This window comes from Ornithodoros turicata, chromosome 4 (genome assembly GCF_037126465.1).
Source record: "Ornithodoros turicata isolate Travis chromosome 4, ASM3712646v1, whole genome shotgun sequence".
Lineage (NCBI taxonomy): Eukaryota > Metazoa > Arthropoda > Arachnida > Ixodida > Argasidae > Ornithodoros > Ornithodoros turicata.
In genome coordinates this window covers 6,625,106-6,645,485 of record NC_088204.1, presented here as the reverse complement: position 1 = coordinate 6,645,485, position 20,380 = coordinate 6,625,106, and the positions used below count along the sequence as shown (strand labels likewise).

The 20,380-nt window shown below is 45.0% G+C and overlaps 2 protein-coding genes across 2 annotated transcripts in view; one reads left to right on the top strand and one right to left on the bottom strand.

Moving 5' to 3' along the window:
* The window catches only part of LOC135390871 (uncharacterized), a 510,967-nt gene that overhangs the window by 276,781 nt on the left and 213,806 nt on the right, over positions 1–20,380 (bottom strand). The window contains exon 7 of the mRNA XM_064620821.1: positions 17,820–17,867. Within this exon, the coding sequence (XP_064476891.1) occupies positions 17,820–17,867 (48 nt within the window). The remainder of the gene's footprint in view (positions 1–17,819; positions 17,868–20,380) is intronic.
* Positions 1–20,380, top strand: part of LOC135390869 (protein O-mannosyl-transferase TMTC1-like) — a 184,012-nt gene that overhangs the window by 15,231 nt on the left and 148,401 nt on the right. The gene's annotated exons all lie outside the window — the stretch shown is intronic.

The window sequence follows — 20,380 nt, the reverse complement described above, 5'->3', positions numbered from 1 at the left end:
ACGAAAAAATCCACACTGCACATCCAGCTCCGGGACTCGAACCCGGGTACCTCCCAAGTTCTCCCAGGTATGGGGGAACCTGCTTTTCAAGGACGGTGTGGTATCAAATGAAGTACCTTGTGCTGTGTACCAATATGTCATCGCACGAGAAAACAAAATAAACGGCGTCCATGTAAAGTATACCCCGACAAAACGAGCACAGGAGTCGATGTTGTACACTACAAATCAATATGGACGTCGAAAAGATGTACACGAGTCAATACGAACACCACCTCGTCACATGTCCCATGCGGAGTCCCCCTGTTTTAGGGAATGTGGGCAGCGCGCCAAGCGGGCGTTTCACCTGTGAGAGGAGGAAATTGCGAGGAGGTTCCGCGGACAGCCGCTCCATAGGGATTTGGGAAAGTGACCTGGTCGCTCTCTTATTAAGTAGGTCGTGATCTGTACTCCCGTGCTAGCGCCGCGAGGCAACTGGGGCTATAAGCGGCGTACACAGGTGGACAGAGGACAGCAGGAAGGAGTGGGATAGAAGGGTTACTGTGCGTCCTGTGCCGATTAATTGGGGAACTGTGCCGACATGCGTCTGGAATATCTGCCGGAAAACACAGGGGAAACGTCAGACAGCGCAGTCGATGGTCGGATTCGAACCCACCACCTCGCAGTCTTCGGCACGGCCTTCAAGTAACAGCCAACGAGCGGATCTTTTATCGACTCGGCCATGCCACTAGTACCATCACGTCACGTTGTAAATATTGCAGGAAGTTCAGACACAACCGTAAAGTGGCAGAAAATACAGTTCAACTAAGGCAAATAGGAGCCGGTCCCTCATATACTGGAGAGGGGCCCCTTGATAACGCGGTCCGCCCCCGGGTGGGCCGTGTCTTCGAATGCGCGGCCGATAAAAAGGTCGTCGGGGCAGCATCGCTTGCGGTGAGTCCGGAAGTAGGCATTAAATTAATTGCTCGGGTATAAGGAGCGCTTCAACTAGTCATTATCGATTATTCGCAGCCTCTTGTATCATACTATATCAGAAGTGGAACACAGAAGGTTTTCGTTTGCACCTCAACGCAAAAGTTGCTGAAGAAAAGTTCCGGAAGAAAGAGAGAGAGAAAAAAAGAGAGAGAGCGGGCACGTTGCACCCAAAATCTCCGCACACTACGCTTTCTAGCCAGCGCGCGTGTAACGCATTTATAATGAAGAGCTCGCGCTACCTCTCCCCTTCGAACTTAAAAAGCAGTACATTTCTCTTCTACCCTTTTTTACGATGCGATACAACAAAGCAAGAATCATAACTGAAAACAAAAGGAAAACGCAGCGAAAAAATGGGTTTCATTGGACTTTCAAAACTCCAGTGAGAGCTATATATGAATGAAGAATATATTCACTAGACAGATCAAACAGGGTCTGGGACGGAAGCTATACTGTGACGACACAGCTGAGCTTGGGGGCGGCACTATCGATGCTTGTGTGCTATACAGGAAAAATAAATAAAATACAATGTGTCACCCCGCCTCTCAGTTTTTACTGGCGGTAAGTAGGCCAACCCCAGGGAGTAGTTGATATGGGGGAGGGTACGTAAGGAGGGGGGGGGGGCGAAGGGAGCAGCGAAATATCGGGTTGATAGCTACTCAGGGAAGGATATTGACGTGGTTCAGAAGTAATTGTCGGTCTCAAAGCTTCAAGCAGCGTGGAGCCCAGAAGGACTCTGCTTGACGTTTTGTACATGTTTCGACGAAGCTTCTTCTTATTTTATATTTATTTCGAGAAACTTTTTGAATGCTCCAGCACAAGTATGCAAATGCGAGTACACAAACTTCCTTTATGCAAAGTATTGGAAGAATGAAGACTGCTCTCCCCGCTGTAGTTTTTGGAGTCACCGGTAAAATTAGAATTAAATGAAAATAAATAGACAAACAAACAAAATTTTCGCGACGTTGCGGCAAACTTACTTAATGTGCAACAAGAAAACTTAGTCATCGTTCCTTTGGGGTTTCTTTTCTAGGAGTATAGTGAACACATGATAGCGGACTCCTTGACCAAACCTGTTCCCAGGGACAAGAACTCCTTCTGCGCAAGAGGCTTTAGCCTTGGCGTTACTTAGCGTAAACACATGCTTATCACCAGCTGGCTTGGGGGGGGGGGAGTTTGTTGCCGTTCTCGCCAGCTGATGTCCGACAACAGAGGGCTGACTTCGACTTCTTCTCTAGTGACTAATAAAAAACAGCTGACTGTCACGAGGCACGCGATGGCACACGGTCATTCTGCCCGCAGCCTCAAAACGGTAATGATGCCTCTTGTCTGATTCTGGTCCTGTGTCATCATTATACCACACATGTGACACACTAACGTGGATATAGGGTACGCTCCATTACGACACTGAACTCCTCATGTGAGAATTTATGTTACGAGTAGCAGGAATTCCATTTCTCCTCTATTTCTTTTTTTTCCTTACAAGCAAACAAACGGCACTGAGCTGCATCCCTATATAGACTGTTTCAATAACATACGGGACAAGAGGCATGACCGAGCGGGCTAAGAGGTCCCCCGGACGTTCGCTGATGGTAGCCAAGACTGGGAGGTAGTGGGTTCGAATCTTACTGCCGGCTGTGTTGTCCGAGGTTTTCCCTGGGTTTTCCGAAGACTTTCCAGGCGAATGTCGGCACTGTTCCCCCTGAATCGGCCGGCTCAGGACGCATACTAACTCCCCTGTCCCCCACTCCTTCATGCTGTCCTCTCTCCATCTGTCCACATCTATACGCCGCTCATAGCCACAGTTGCTTCGCGGCGCTAACACTGAAATAAAAAAAAAAGCATAGGTAAAAAAACGAAAGTGCTAATAGTGTGATGCAAATCTCATTCTTTACCCTGCCTCTGTTCCTAACTACACAGTGCCGAGTGTTACACGCAGTATCCTAGATGGCGCAATGAATATTTGCAAAATCGCGTAGACATCAGAAGACGAGGATTTGCTTCGATAAATGACTCTAAACTCGAGATGCTTATCTCTCGAACTATACTTCGCCATCATTGCAGCAGTTCTACATAAATTATCGCTCCCCTAACGATGCGTTCAACAAATGGCCGAGCACGCATCCCCAAAATTGCAGCTAAGCCCATGCTAACGTCGGTCGCCGCCACATTTGTTCTGGCCCTGGCTAAGCCGAAATCACCGAAATAAACCACCAGCGTCTTTGCGCAATCTGAAAGTCAGAACAATCGCTCATCTGCGAAAAGCGATTACGGCAACACGGAACTCTTACAAACTATCCCCTAATGGTATTTCCCGAACTTCCTTTCCAGCTAGAAACGTAACATCGGCACTCTTACGCTATAGGCTCGCACTGCTGTGCACCAACTAACTTATGGACCTCCACCCAGGTTTCGACAGCGGTACTAATGATTCACGAGGAAGTAATTCGTACTTTGTGAATGATGAACATCAGAACTTCTCAAGAGATTATTCGTTATACAATAGGGAGATGCAGGGAACGCAGACTATACGAAAGCTGATTCGTTTAGTTTCTCCTGAAGTTGCGGAGAGGCCGGGTGATGGAGTACTTACTGGGAATAGTACTTTGTAGGGAGAGTGATGGACACGCGCAATAGTGATTTGTGATGTTTAGCTGGGTAGCAGGCCTCCGCTTGGCCTTGGGCTTCAGTACATCTTCGCGAGCGATATTAGTGTAAACACGTGTGTGTCGGGAAAAGTAGCACACGTGCCACACGGGCAGAAAAAAATTACATTACCGTTTAATGTCAGTCGGGTCCCGAATGCCATTTCCTAAGATAAGTCGCGCCACGCGTCAGATTGGAATGACATTAAACGCGGTGATGTCGATGCTTGTCTCCGCGTAAGAGGTGCGATACTTGAAGAGCGTAAACGTGTTCAAAGAGAGCGAAAATACCCATAATATCCCACAAAATGATAAAAATTTATTTCATAGTCGATGGTCTGTACTATGTCGGAAAACTGCTGTCATCTTGTCCGTCAGGTGGATACGCCAAAAGCAAATATGCAAACAAAGCGATCGTTATAACGAACATTTTGCCAAAAAATAATGCCCATTTTCGTGTACTTTATAAAATAATTGCGCGGTGCGCACTGCACAGTGGCTTTATGAAACTTTTGATCGAAACGAAATGAAACAACAAAAAAATTGCTATTGCGCTCAGACAACGGGAGCGAGGGTACGTATTTCATGGGCGAATGAGTTGTGGCGATCTCATAACGCGGAAACTATCATTAAGACGAGTGCCATTTAATATCTCCGTATAGCACGGCACGAATGACATTAAGACTTAACTCATTGCGCATTTAATGTCATTTTTGGTCCCCTTCTGGCAGGAGTATAACACTCACTACACTTTCACTAAAATACATCAATGGTTGGTTTCAATTATGAAAGGTTAAGCTTTCTTGAAGAATCCAATACCTCTGTTATGCCCCTGTTTGACGGGCAGCCTTCGGCGACCGTTGAAGCAAACTGCTTTGAAAAACGCGCGTAGCGCCAGCAAGTGTGCAACGTGTCAAATTCTAAATGGGCATTGAATCCAATGCTGCTTGATAGGTTAACACGATACTCTGAACATTCATCATCATTTAGCATCTTCTCCCCCTCAAGCAACGTACTAGTAGCTCTAGAAATCACTAGCGCACAGTTTAGTATAAAATTACATTGGCCCCCGAGCTTCTATACATTCAAGAGCCCTTTTTGCCTGTGAGTCGAAATAAAGGGTGAAATGTCTAACTTTTATTGGATCGTACAAAACAACGTTGAAATGAGGAATTGTTGGCGTATTAAGTCACCATGAAGATAACGTCTGTGTTTTTGCTACTGCTTTGGTTTGAGAAATTGAGCTGGTTCATGGAAAGTCGAATTTGTGCAGTGGACATCGTCCCGCGTTACTCTCTCCCTCTCTTTTGCAATACATGATCCATACAGCATCCCATCACGGAACTGATTCGGACAATCCGTGAAACATCCACGACAGGACCTCCTGCGGATATTCGGTTACGGATATCCCTCCATAAATATCCCAGGGAAGTCGGCGGACGCCCATTTCCGGATACGGACATTGGGATCTATTTCGGACGTCCGTGGGAGATGGTGTTCCGTCTTCCGGAAAACCCAATTCAGTCTTCCGGAAATCCCAAGAAAAACCCTGAAACTCCCTTTTTTATTTATAGCGTGCTCACGTCTTCCGTTGGCTAAATCACTCAGGAAGGAAAAAGCTCCAGTGTACGCTACACAAGTCGCAAAGCATTCTTTTTATTTTATTTTTTACACGAGAGAGCATATAGCTTGTATAGAGTATAGCTTGCTCAGTGACACGCTATGAGTTATTGCTCGTTAGAGTTGATACCTCTGTGCTCATTGTGGCTTTCAGTGGCTGAAGGTGGTGAGAACGACTTTTTCCTGTCTCTCCCTTCGCTAGACGAGTGAGTTAGCGTAATCGGGGCAATGATTTATGAGCACGGTGTAGGCGCCACGGATTCCGGCCATGATTAAGCGGCTCGCGGCCTCTGAGGTCAGCATATCACGGTTATCATGGAGCCATTAGTGTAATTCCGAGGGCGAACACTGCATGCTCTAATGCCACCGCCAGCCACACATAAAGAAAAATAAAGAAGAAGGGGGAGGGGGCAGTGCGAAGTATACTACGCAGGCTGTGCCAAGTACGCGGTACATAATACGTGGGCACTCTCACAACATGGAAACTTGTGTAATGGGCGCAAAGCTAGTTATTTAGGTAAAACAGAAAGAGAGAGATAAAGTGACAGGTAAAGTAAAGTACCAAGTACCTGGCATATATAGTGCTTGAAGTACAGTGCAAAGTACTACGCTGCAAATGTGCTTGAAGTATAAAGTACTATAGAAGGTACTCTGAAGTACTCATCAAGTACATGGCCAAATTAGTTTGTATGGAAACGAAGGTTTGCGTAGCGCTTTTCATACATTTTTTTTTTTATGTGGAGCTGTTATCTGCAGAAATGTAATCCATATTGGGCCATTTAAAAATGGTAGAATGCATAAATCAAAAGTGTGTTTTAATTTTAATTATCTTACTCTGCCGTCAAGTAATACTTAAAAGTCGATCACATATTGTGAAATAGAATAATCACTAACTGCCATCTGAGAAAACAACGTAAAAAGGCATGTATTGAAAGGACCGGAGAGACAAACCCAACTCATATTGCTATTCTAGTGTCGTAACGTGTGTTCCCAACGTGTTTTCATTTTCGTTCCAAATTTATAACTGAAGATCTGCATGAAACTATTGTTGTTAATTTACTTATCAACATTACCCTCTGACAACACCGGTCTCTCCAAAAATGCCCCTTCAAGACACAAAAATTATGCGTTTGTATTTTCCTGATTTTTGACTTCAAAATACCAGTTGGTACTTGAGTACTTGACTTCGATTGTTTTCTTTCTAGTTCTAATCTAATCTAATCTACTTGACGGAAAAGTACTAGCAAAAATATTTTGAGTACAGCACAAAGTACACAATTTGAAATGTACTTCAAGTGAAGAGCAAGTATTCAGAAATGTACGTGAGCACTTGGTACTTCAAGTACTTCCCATCATTGGCCACACTTAAAGTCGATTAAAATTTCTACGAGCGCGAAAGGCAAATAACCTTCATGAGGAAAAAATTCATGCAGCGACCGACCAGGCTCATCCTGGAATTTGTATCGTTTCTATGAGGCAAAGTTGGCTTCACCGTGGAACACTAATGCGTCAAAAGCACACTTACAAGGATAAGGATGCCGATCTTGGCCGCACAGAATCGAGCACTATCACCAAACTTTCTTTTTTTTTTACCATAAACGTCTGGTAACAGTAGCGCACTTAAACTGACAGTCCCTGGCCCAAAACAAAGACTCTTGTTGCATGACTGACGGCTTGTTATGTTCAAGGCTTATAGTACAAAAGCCAGAAGGGCACATTTAAGGACTTAAACTGTAAAGCCCATTTAAAAAAAGAGAGAGAGAGAGAAAGAAGGGAGACTGAAGTGATGCCAGACGGGAGGCGATAAACCGTTTGAGGGGTAGCGGAGTTACAAAATGAACAGAATTCTCGAAAATCCGTTTCCTCCTTGATATAGAGCAGTCGTCGAAAAAGCCAGACCGCGGCGGGATTTGCACCACGTACCTCTCGAGTGGCGGTCGAGTGACTTGAGGCTTGTGTTGTGTATGTCTGTTGAGTGTTTCAGCCTCTACCGTTACTTGTTGTTGTAGTAGGAGGAAAGAGATGTCAGCCAATAACCAGGCTTGCTATCCGGGTCGTTTTTACTCCCTTCAGGGAAGAACAGGCTACTGCCCATAACGAAAACTCAGGACGAGTGTCAAGAAGAAACAAGGTCTCAAAACGGCCCCTGAGTTGTGTCTGAGATCTTATTCATTCGCGTTTTTTTCTTGTTGACTTGTGCTGTAACTTTCGGCTTTTCGACACTGGTCACTCGCTTTTTGACCATTCTTTCACCGGCTATCTCGACAGCAGGTGCGAGAAAGTGAGCAGAAAATAAGTTACGGGGGTAAAATATTTCAGGGCGCTGACAATAAAGAGGTCCCCTGTATCTGCTTAAAAAAAAAGAAACGAATCTCCGGTGTAAATATATGCAAATCTGAAGCAAACCCACACCTCAGCGGTTCTTGTTACGAAGAAATTCACTCTATGGAACGAGCTTATTAATTACCACACTCGAGGAGGGAATTGAAAATGAAAAAAAAAGAAAGAAAGAAAGAAAGAAACTGGTGCATACCGTTGCCTTTCAATTCGTAAAAATGAAAATAAGAAATCACTTGAAAGTCTCCTCAAGCATACTAAAAGCAGCCTCGGAAAAAAAAAAAGTAAGAAAAGAAGCCTCGGAAACCATGAATACTTATTTGCCGTGACAGAAAATCCATCTTCCTTCTTACCCCTGCCACGCGCTCTAGGTTGATCTATCACTGTGACAGTTTCGTAGATACAGTGTACATACAGTGCGAGCAAGTAAACTAACGCAAACGCGTGTGTTTGTACTAGCCTGCCTCGTTCTCCGGCGCATTAGTGCAAATTAGTGGAGGAAAAAGGAAATACAAATAGTACTGCCCTAACAATCTAATGTGGTGTAATGTAAACCGAGCAAAAGAGAAACACCAGAAAAAAAAGAAAAGAAGAAGAAGGAAAGAAAGTCGATAAGCGCGTTTTTGCGAACTTTTGCAAGGGCCGTTTCTGCTGGAGGAGAACAACAAAAATGTTCGCCGTCTGCGGCGTCATTCTCGAAACATGTCAATAACATGACACGCGCTTCTTCCTCGTATCCCTGTGTATTTCTTTTTTCTAATGACGACGATGATGATGATGATGATGATTCAGTTTTAATGGCGCATAAGCAGCTCAGGCTATAGTGCGCCAAAACCGTGGTAAAATTGTGACTATGAAGATGGCATGCAAATTACGGAAAGCAAAAAACGCGAACAAGAAAAGTGTTAGCGTAGAACTTGCCTAGCTTCGTCATTGTAGCCTCTGTCATTTTTTGTTACACGCATATCACGAACGTGGGAGCGCTAATAAGAACAGCATATATAAATGGTACTAATATAGTACGATTACCTCGAAGTTCCTACAGTAATAAGTATATACTAGCGAGAAACGTGAAGCCAATAAAATAAGCAGGAATGAGACTGTGGTTCTCCCTGCAAACTCCACAGGAAGCCTATAACTTAACACTCATTAACCTGAAAGGTTACATTAAGGCAGCGTAATCACGGGGCAACTTTTTCCAGCAACTATGAGCAATTATTTTCGAGTTGCTGGCAGTCGGCCGACACCGACAACCTCCAGCAACCCGGGGTTGCTCGGAATCGCTCCCCGACCGAAAACTTGAGAAGTTACGAGTGCTCCGGCCAATCAGCGAGGGGAACATTGCCACGTGATCGACTTCCGATGGCGTGACGTCATTTCGTTCGTGGGTTAATGGGTTCAAATTCTGCAGGGGCCCTGTTCTCGTCAAAGTAATCGACCTCGATTACTTTGTGTCTCGCCTGTCATTGGTGGCCTCGGCTTCTCCACGTAATGACCAATGACAGGCGAGACACAAAGTGATCGAGGCCGGTTACAGAAAAACAGGCAACGAGCATTAAGAACCGTCGTAAAGTTTGTCATGGAAATCGGGGCCCTTTACCCATATTAATAGTTAACTTTCCCCTTCTTATACGAACACGTACATACATGCTTATTTTCATACATAGGTGATTTGCAGTAGCCGACTGTATGAGGAACAATGTCTGCATATTTTTCTTTCTAAACCTAACCTAACCCAACCTAACCTAACTTAACTTGAAAGAAAAAAGGTGACAAAAAAGAAAAAAGAGGAAAGACACGTGGTATGGTTACTGTTTTATTTCGGGCCACATGCAGAAGCGTCGAAAGCTCTTTGCGAAAAAAGAAGGAGAAATTCTCCGGAAGCGGACGTCGGTGCTGAATATTTATCGTCGCCCAGCTCTGCACAGCATCACGGCTCACGATTCCGTTGTTACTTCTCTCTAGTGTTTCTGTGCTCAGTGGTTTTGATTTCGCTGCGGCGATCTCTAGTTCGCTCTTCCGCCTGGCTTGATTCGCGTTCTCCTCCTCCTTCTTTTTTTCTTTCTTTCCTTTTTTTATTTCTCACGAAAAATATTGGTACTGAAAGAAACGACCTCTGCGCGTGTGGTGGTGGTGGGCGCGCCTGCGTTGCAAAGATTACTTTTCACCAAATAAACTGTTGCCAGGCAAGCGAATGTCTTGAGTGCGAGGTCGCCGTTATCGCATCTACACGCTAGAAACTTTTTTTTTTTTTTTCACGGTGGAAAGTTATGTTGTTTTTTTTATTCCGGGTGTTAGCGCCGCGAAGCAACTGCGGCTGCGAGTGGCGTACAGACGTGGATAGATGGAGAGAGGACAGCAGGAAGGAGTGGGGGAAAGGGGGTCAGTGCGCGTCCTGGGCGAACTTCAGGCGGAACTGTGCCGACATTCGTCCCGAAAGACTGCCAAAAAACCTCAGACAGCACAGTCGGTTTTGATTTTGATTTTCATTTTGATTTGATTTGATTTGGACGTTAAATTTGAACCCACCATCTCCCAGCCTTCAGTACGACCTTGGCTACCACCAACGCGCGGGTGGTTTTACCCACTCGGTCATGCCGCTGTCTTTATTTATTTATTTATTTGAATTATTTTCTGTTACACAGACAGGCTCCGGCATACCCAGTACCCACTCTGTGGGCTAAGTACCCACTTTCTACTGTCTAGGTAAGGCGGTATATACATGTTACCGATTAGCAGTGTTGAGATTTAGGAAAATTTCGAGGTTAAAAAGAAAAGAAAAAAAACCGGAAGACTTAGGTGACTGTTACAAGGCGCGCTGAACTTGTTTCTGCACATGAGAAGCAACGTGGAGAAACAGCGACGTAACGCGAATAAAATCGGCCTAAAATCCGAGGTCCTCTTTCAATTAAGCATGCAAGAAAAAAATTTCTCTCTCGCCTTTTCGACTGAAATGCAGGAACGCGATTGAGTAGCAGGCTCTAACGAAGGAGAATGTTTAAAAAGTCTCGTAATATGGACGAAGCAATATTTTCGGACCCCCTCCTCACTGAAATTTAAAAAAAAAAAAAGTATAGAATAGCGTTTCAATTTCGAACATATGTCGCAAGCTGTTCACTTCTGCTTGTACATATTTCGTCGCTAGAAAAAGAAATAAACCGCTCCGAGAGAAATATAAAAATGGGGGGGTATAGAGATTCTGCTGGGTCGTATCGCAATTTCAGAGCAGAGCCAACGCTGCGCATGCCTGGCGCAAATTCAATTTCGTGCGATCTATTTGCATTTCGTCGTTTCTACCTGGACTTCGTCTCCCTCCCTTTTCCATTCTTCTTGTGAGGGACGAAGGGAAAGTTCCCCGTTATTCCATTGGAAGCGCGTCCGCAGTCACCCATGAACACGCAGCACGTAGAAATGCCAGGAAAGTCCGTGATACAAACAAATTGTACATTGGCAAAAAATGATTGTTGTCATACTGGCCCCGAAGTGAAATCAAATTCTTTTTTTTTTTTTTTTTTGTGCCACTTTCTCTCTCTCTCTCTCCCTCACTCCCTTTTTTTGGAAAGATAGAAGGCAAAAAGTGGCTTCGGAAAATGTTTCATTCCCTTTATGAGAAATGCAGTTACCGTCAAGATGTGAACGGTGTCTCAATCACTCCAAATTGACGCCGCATATCAAGGTAGGCGGATATTACGAGGATGATAAAAGTGACACGTCGTGTGGGAACCAAAATTAGGTCGTTTTGGCTTCGCTCGGGAAGGAAATACATATAGCGATAAAGCAAAAATTACTTCTTTTTACCGAGCTAATCAAGGACACCGCGTTCGCAAATTGATCTATAAATAATCGAGGACGCGGGAGAAGCAATTTTGGTTGTCCTTTTTTTCTCCGTTATTCCTTACATTTATGAACATGGATGAAATGCGATGAAAATCCTGCGGTGAAACGCAGTTGTTGTGTTCACATGAGGCGCTTCGTGTCATGCCAAGGGCAAGGCTGCAGTGTCATTATTAACTTATCACCTCATCATTTTATATCTCATACTAATCAGTGTGCCTGCTATCACGCATGCGATCACTCTGAAGACGCCACCGCAGTCACTGCCTTACTTAGTAGAATCCTTCAGAGACAGAGATCTGCGTGACGTACTGTTCGCGACACGGTTGTCTGAAATCGCCTGTCAGTATTCTTTTTTTTTTTCTTTCTCTTTACAAGGAATAGCAAGTCGACTTCTGTCTGGCTGACCTTTCCTTTTTGCCTGCCTTTTTTTTTTTCGTAATAAACATATCCCCCCCCCCCATATTTCATTCATTGCCATCGAACATTTTGTTCCAAGAATGTATTTAATGCCGCACGTGTTTCTTACTCTAAATTAATGGTCTTGCAACACCTCAAGGTTTGAGATGGCATAAATGACGGGGTGCTGATTTTAGACAACCGTGTCCCAACAACAACAACAACATATATATTGTGATGATGAAGTGGGGAGGTTTTCCACTCTAGGAGTGGAACGCTACCCCATAGCTAGGGGTCTAATATGAGTGGTGACAAGCAGTATTCATACCTATGGCAGTGGCCTAACAGTTCATGTGCTGATGGTGGTAATGCTCGTATGGGCATCGAAAGGTCCACTTTTTAATTTAATTTTCCTCAAACAAAACAAAACAACTTGTTTCTGCGTGAAAAACAAACGTTTTTCTCATGACAGACATTAATTTTCCTCATGTTGTGTCAAGCCGGTGAATTTTATCCATACAAGGACTTGTCTCATGGCTTTCGGCTGATCTTCAAATACAGTCCGATATGTTCCTTCGTCCTTTTTCGCTATATTTTTGTTTCGCGTTATGTCAAGTGTATACGTACACCCGTGTCATTAAGTGAGTACGTGCCATGGAGTAGCTGGTCTCCATGTATGTGGAGCCAATATTCTCAGTTTTTCCTCTTTTATAATCAATCAATCAATCAATCCAATATGTTGGCGAATGGTGCACATAATGACAGGCAGCGTTATTTACGCATTCCTACAGACCCGCATTTGACCTTCGTAAGCCAGCCGTCTCTAAGCATTACCGCATAAACGAACGCTTATTCAGGCTCTATCCTACACGGCGCTGCAAAGCGTTAACGGAAGCCTTTCTATCTGAGATAGTATAGAGTTGAGAAAACAATTCCTCCTATTTCCATCAAAAATTCTATCAGCTGTCAGGAACGTCAGGCAATCTCCTTTTTTTTCTTTCTTTTTTTTTCGTATTCAATCTCAAATTGCCGTACGCGATCATATTTTGACAGCACACCGTGTTGCCGTGAGAGAGATTTGAGTTTGAATCTCAGTCGCCCCAGGAACATTTCCCAACTATCAATTCACCTTCTTCAATAATAGTGAGTTCTAGTATATCGTACACTATCGTCTCTGCCTACGTAAAGGGAGCGTCGATGGTTCTGCGCATGCGCAAGACATAAACAGAGCTTTGCGCATTGCGTAGAACCACGACGCAATCCCTTACGTACGCAAAGGCGACAGCGTACGATACACTTAGCGTGCCGCTACCTTGTGTTCCGTGAAAGTTGGGTTGCGACAACGTTTGGCTACGCGGGGTGGGGGTGGGGAATATGTTTATTGAAAAAAAAAAAAAAAAAGAAAGGTAGGAAAGGTTAGTCTGGTGAAGGCCGACTTGCTATTCTTTAAAAAAAGAAAGAAGAAGAGGAAAGAAACAGATAAAGAGAAAGGAGGCAAACAAAACTAAAAAAAAAAAACACACACACACACACATACAAGTGGCCATTAGAGGCTGGTCAAGAGGCCGGTAGCACGAAGAAAGTTCAAAGGGGCAGTCGTAACCGCCCTCTGGTTGTGGAGGACCGGGCCGAGCATGGTGGCCAAAGAGACGTTGGGGTAGGCAAGCTGTCACAAGTGGCCTTTGAGGACGAGTCTTTGAGAGAGATACCGGTTGGCAGCATAATAGATAGTGCTTAATGTCGGCTTCCACGGAACAAGTTGTACAATTGGGGAAGTTCGTATGATCCATTTTATACAGGAGTGAGGGTGTGCGTGCAGCTTTCAGTCGGAGACGAAGTGAGAGAAACTGATGAAATATACGTTAACTCCATTATCATCTCTGTTCGCCTCTGGGCATCATCTCTTTCTTTTCTCATCATCTCATCATCTGTTTGTACTTTGTGTGTGTAAGTGTATTGGGGTAGCAAGTTCGACTTCGTCGAAACTCACATCCCCATTTTTTTTTCTTTATCACATCATGTCACATCACATCAGTCGGAGACGATGGATCAGTGATTCTTCAGCTGTATTGCAACGACAGGCAATAGTAAGGTCCTGCAGGGGGTCAATGAGACGTAAAAAGTGATCGTATCAGGTAGGGTCCGCTCGGAACCGCCGGGTACGGACACAGCGCCAACGGCGAGTGTGCAGGGAACAGGTCGAGGCCGTTACGGGTAGCGGAGTAGCAGGGAGAGCTCCGGTAGATGTTGTGAATCTCGCCATTGTATCAGCGCTGGTGTTACCACGAAGGCCTATGTGTCCCGGGATCCACTGAAGCGTCATTGGGTCACACGGGATTTACGAGTATGTGTGCGATAAACCCAAGTGGCATTTGCACACGTAAATCGTTGTCGACTTACCCGACGAACATCCGGGGGCGCACGAAATTTATGCGTGCAAAAGCTACAGAAAAATCGTGGAAGCCATACTCAGAGGAAACACAAATAAACGGAGCGACGGAAACATCGGCTTTCGTGCATTAGAATAGGACAACATTGCGCTCTCAGGACAGTTGCATTCCAGAACCGCTAGGGGAGCTATCGGTACAGAAACCGAAACCATGTCCCATATTGAGGTTCATTGGTAGTGACCCTAGTGGCACCTGCACACAACTCTCCTTCATCATTACACGGTGCGCGCATTGCACCGTACTCCAGCGTGTTAAGAAAAAAAAAATCTACGTAGAGCGTACTGCACGTACATGCCAAGCTCTGACGTCACAGCAGCAAGATCGACCTCCCCATTGGTAGCGGTAAGCGCGTGACCCCTCCCGCGCTTCTCCACTGGAGGAGACGCCTGCGCAGGCATATACGGTAAGTTTCGGTAGTCGCGGTACTGGTTTTCCGTGTGGCCGACAACGGTGAGCCCTCCCACCACCACCACCACCACCACCACCACCACCACCACCACCACCACCACTGATTTTCCACGCATCACCCCCCACACCATCTCGTCGTCAGCATCTATTTGTTGCTGTTGTTGTTCCACGCACCTATTGTCCCCTTTGCTGAAAAACTTGGGCCAATAAAAAAAAAAGTCTTTCAATTGATCTAGCACAACTTAAGACTTCTCGCGCTTTCTAAATTGGTTCTCTCGGTTCCGTTACAATAAATTACCACGCATAGGACATATATATAACAAATCAACACTTTGAGAAACGACATCAGGCACAAGGGCCTCCTTTTGTGTCCTCCATTCGCGTGCAGACCAAGCACACATTACTTTAATTACATCCACCAGACAGGATCGGAAGTATAACACGCCATCAACCAACGACGTCCACCTATATTGTCACGCCATAACGAGGCTTTGAAATAACGCCGCGGGCGAGATCTCGCGAGAACACTGAAAAAGACGCGTAACTGCGCTGATTACAACTTATGGTTGCCATATCGATGCAATTGTGAGATGATTGCAACAATCGAACCGGAGCACCCCGATAGTGGACAAAGGGATTCTTCGACCGTGACACGCAATTTTGCAATATGTACGTGCATGTATAGGTGTAGTTAAAATCTCATCAGGGCAAGACTCAAAATACTGTAATACTTTAGATTGGTAGAAATCCAGCGAACCGGTAGAGATGTAGGAAGGGAGTCGCCTCAGGACAGGAGCCGCCGATATTTCGAACAGAGACTGTTCTTTTTCTGGGCACAGTACTCATCATTGACAGGGTATTTAAAGGGTTAGGTGTGACGTGTTAAAGGTTCATGCGAATTGTGGGTCAAGAGCCCAGATGGAAGAAAGGGTCCGGACGGGCCTCTACTTCCGGCCGTAGAGGCCCGTACGGACCCTTTCTTCACTCCGAACTGTCTACTATACACACGCTATCTACTAAGACACCGAGGCTATTTTTCTTTTCTTGTTTTTTTTAATAGTGACGCAAAAATAGCACCTCACAATGTCGGTCTTAAGGCCATATAAGGCAATATGCAGGCCAGCTTGTGGACGAAAACAGAAAAGCGTTGAAAAAAAAAAAAAACTGAAAAGAGTTGTTAGGTCGGCGCCCGCGCTGGATCACGTGACCGCTGCCACCCGAACATGAGTGCCAGGAATCTAGCGGTTTTAGACGCTTGGATGACGCTAGGAGCATCGCGGTCGCGCGTCTTCGATTTCCGTCGTCTGCTATCCCACGTGAACGTGCGCGCCAATGGGGGCCCTTGCCACCCTAGCCATGCGGATGTGACGACACTGGATATACGTATTTGGACAATCCGCTGCCCGGTCGCTTCGAGGCCGGGCGAAAAAAAAAAAGTGCCACCTGTCAAATTCCTCGCGCTCGGAAGACGCCGCGCGAACACGCAAGATCTCGCAAAACTGGCGAGAAAAGACGTAATCTGGCAAAAGAAAAAAAAAAAAAAAAAGCTGCCACGAAATGACCACCCGAATTCGCCACCAGACATCTAGCAAACACAAATTGCGAGCAGCCATGAAACTTGACCACGGGCGCGGAGCGTATTTGGCTCCAAATGGCAATATGAGGACATAACATGACAAGGACAAGCGACAGTGAGAGCGGCACGCACATTACGAAAGTTCCCTAGTTGTCCTGACAAGGACAAGCGACAGTGAGAGCGGCACGCTCTTTACGAAAGTTCCCTAGTTTTCCTTTCTACGTGTCTTCGAGTGTGCGGTATCACACTTGCTCATCTATTGCTCATCGTATTTTACGCCGTACATCGCGTACCTTCCGCGGCTCTTTTGACTCTTTCATGACACGTTTCGCACGGGCCTGCAATTCAGCATCTGCATCTCACACTTCTCAACCAGAGAGCGTTCATTATCTCCCAGGCGCATCTCCGAGAAGGCAAGCCGAATAAATCACGGCGCTCGGCTTCGTGCAAGAAGCGCGGGTTTGGGACGTGATAATTTCTGAAACGCATCTGAGCTACGAAAGAGTGACGTTTAATTCCGCCGGGCATTAAATGTGTACCGCTGCTCTGACATAATTTACGGGAAACGCTCTCGATCCCCTAAGCGTGCGTCATTTATTTATTAGGAAGGTTGGAGGACTGCTATATAGGCCCTTTGCAAAGAAGCTACTCTTCGGCACAAACCGCTTTACGCATTCAAGAGCGAGCTCATTCAACCATACACATGTAGATGTCCTCGGGGAACATTCGAAGGTCGTCGCATGAAGCGCAGGGATCAATTCGGCTGTGTTTCTTCTCTCTCTCTTCAATCCGCGACGCTGCAGAGTTTGCAGAGGGAAAGATCTTTAGCGCACGCGGACGAACCTCAAATGGAAATGTGCGCCTAATAGAAAATCGATGCAGACGCGCATTCCAAAACGACGCCTTGTCTAGCAGATACACATCTTCCACTGAGTCTCAGTCGCGAGGTTTCGCGCTCCGTTGAAATGCGAGCCAGCGCGGAAACTCGAAACTTTTGCGAGACGTTTGCTGGTTTTTCTATCTATACGCGCGTACTCAGACGCGGAGGCTGAACTTCCTCCTTTCGCGCACATTGTATTAAAGCACGAAGAGGAGCGTGTTCACGTGCATAAGTAAGAAAGAGAAAAAGAAAGAAAGAATTTTGCCTCGTTTATGAGACTCGCGTTTATCTTATCTCCTATACTCTGAAGAGATCAGAGGGTTGAAGTTGGCGTTGAAATATAGGAGTTGTGCTATCGAAATATTTGTTTATACGTTACCGCACTTTGAAACCTCTTACTATTGACCCGACTGCTATAGTATATTGAGCTAAAGCGCATAGCGAACAAATTTGTCAACTGTCGAAGACGTCCCCCTTCTTATGTCCAACAATGGAAACTTGCAGAATAATTATAGTTCTTTTTTTTTAACTCTCTGCATTCTTTCATTTGTAAACACCACCGTATTAGCGATGCAGGGACCACGGTTGTCATTCAGAATTTTCTTCGTTGAAACCGTTAACGTGATCGGGACGCACATCTTATTTTTTTTTTTTTTTTTAATGTCAGATTATATGTCCTCGAATAAAATGACAACGCTTACCTCTCTTGGGACAGCGTATTTGCCTCCGTAATAGCTGGGAACGAAAACCTGAAACGGGGAACAAGCTAACTTTAGGAAACAGAAGTAAAGAAAAGTAGCCTAATCGAAACTCTAGTCAGATGACATGACTATCAAACGCTCAACATTGCGTACTTGCTCAAGCGTTCGAGCTGCTGCGAACTAGTTGGGCATACCCACTGTGTGGCGACGTATAGCTCCCCAATCATAATCATTAAAATAAAGTTGTTGTTCGAACTGCTGCAACCAATATCGATCTAATCTAACGACAACAACAACAACAAATAGATGTCGTGACGATGAGAGAGGGAATTTGCCACCTAATCTGTTTCTCACTGACACAGCGCACATCGGTTAGTGTGAGCTGAAATGATGAGGTGATGCGATGATGATCCCACACTCTTAAAAATGAACTTCACCACATCACACGCTTCTAGCCAACCATAAGCCCGATTGACATCGTGCTCTCCCCTGATTTGTTGAACACGGGAGGCGTACGCCTTTTTGTGACACTTATGCAGAAATGTTAATTGACACAAAAAGGCGTACGCCCCGCGTTTTCCACAAATCAAGAGTGATAGAGGTGTCACTCAGTACAATGGTTGGCCTTCAGCGTGCTATGCGGTGAAGCTTTGTTTTAAGAGTGCAGGAGCGACGAGGAACATCTATTTTCAGCGAATTCTTGGTACACTGTTAAAACAGAACTTCACCGCATAGCACGCTCCTAGCCAACCATTATCTCGAATGATTTCGTTATCTGCCCTGATTTGTAGGAAACGGGAGGCGTACGCCTTTTCTGTGACACTTATGCTGTTCATAACTGTCACAGAAAAGGCGTACGCCTCCCGTTTTCAACAAATCAGGACAGTTAACGGTATCATTCGAGATGTTGGTTGGCTAAGAGCGTGCTATGCGGTGAAGTTCATTTTTAAGAGTGTAAAGTGTGAAACGTTAATAATATACTGTCTGGAGAGCGGATGAAAACTTCGTGAACACACTACGTTGATTTCTTAAAGCAAACAGGAGTGTTTCTATCCGTATACGCATGTCCTAATCTCTTCTACTTTTTCAAGCTCCATATTCGGAGCTCAAACTATTATCGCCCAGACGACACGCGCGGCTTCTCACAGAGAAGTTGCCTAACCTCCTTTCGCCAACGCACACATCCCTCCTCCTTCAATGTTAGCATCCAAACTCTTCGGCGCAGCCCAAGCAGCAAACAAACTGCGGATTAAGCATTTAAAGTTCCTCCACCCGGAGCACGCGGCGACGGGGGGTTTAGACTGGGGATTATGTAAATTTTGCCCCTTCAAGCGTATACAGATATAACTCCAATCAGAAATTAAACAAACTTTTGTGGGATGGTTTTAAAGTTCTTCTACGCCTATCACATAGAGAGCAATCTGAATGCGTTATTTTGTTTAGCGTCAAATGGATATTTTACTTTGCTCGAAAGGGGTCGTGTGCTATTGATTGTGGTCCGTATAATTGCGCTGATAGGAATGCGTTATCTGCAAATATCTTCTGAGATTAATGCACGGTGAAGTTGCTATGCAATGTTGATTATAGTCCAAAGAATACTTGTGTCGTTACCACAATGACGATGAAACATATCTGCATGGCTGTAATAATGATTAGACATTCCGTTTCAAAGTGTGTAGATTTGTGTAGTTTCCCTTTCTTTTCTGAATAACGCGTCCTGGAGTAGCCAGTCCCGAGTGGCTCGAGACTAACATTTCCATTTTTCTTTTACAAATCAATCAATCAATGATTAGACATATTGGATGATGAGTCGAGGAATAAATGACAATAGCATTGGGGCTAACATTCAAGACACATTCATGAATCGTTTAGTTTAAGGACTAAGGAAGTCGCTGCGTCTTGCAATAAAACCACATAGCATCTCTCTACAGGGATATAACGCACTGCGCCCACGAAAAGTTTACCAGCGTTTTCATTTCTTTTGCATTTGAAAGGTTAGAAGTATGAATGCTCCACCGAAACAATACCGAAGTATTGACTACGAATCGCCGACTACGTCATATGCTTTCATCTGTTTGTCTGTTTGTAAGGAAAAAAAGAGGAGAAAGAGAAACTGAACTCGTCTCCTGACTTGCTACTCCTAACATAAATTCTCCCCCCCCCCACCCCCCCAAAAAAAAACACTTCTCATGTGCTCTTCTCTCAAGTTCGCTATTCTGAAGTCCACTATTCACATGTTCACTAGAAATCCACTATTCACAATTATCTCAAGATCATGCCCAGAGAGTCCTAAAAGATTGTGTCCATCCCCCACAGCGCTGAACAAATTTCGCAAGTGCCCCCAAGGAAGCATCCCTCGTGTTCGGTGCCCAAAGTCCCAACTCCTTCACTATGTCGAAGACCCTGCTGTCTAGTCGAGCAAGTGTAGCTTTCAGAGTAGCTCATTGAGACCCATACCTATAGTGCAGTGTATTATAATATGCTCACTATCCTCCACCGTTGCGCAAACCGAACAATTCGATGAGCCGGATCTTCCAACTTTATGAAGAAAATGACGGCCA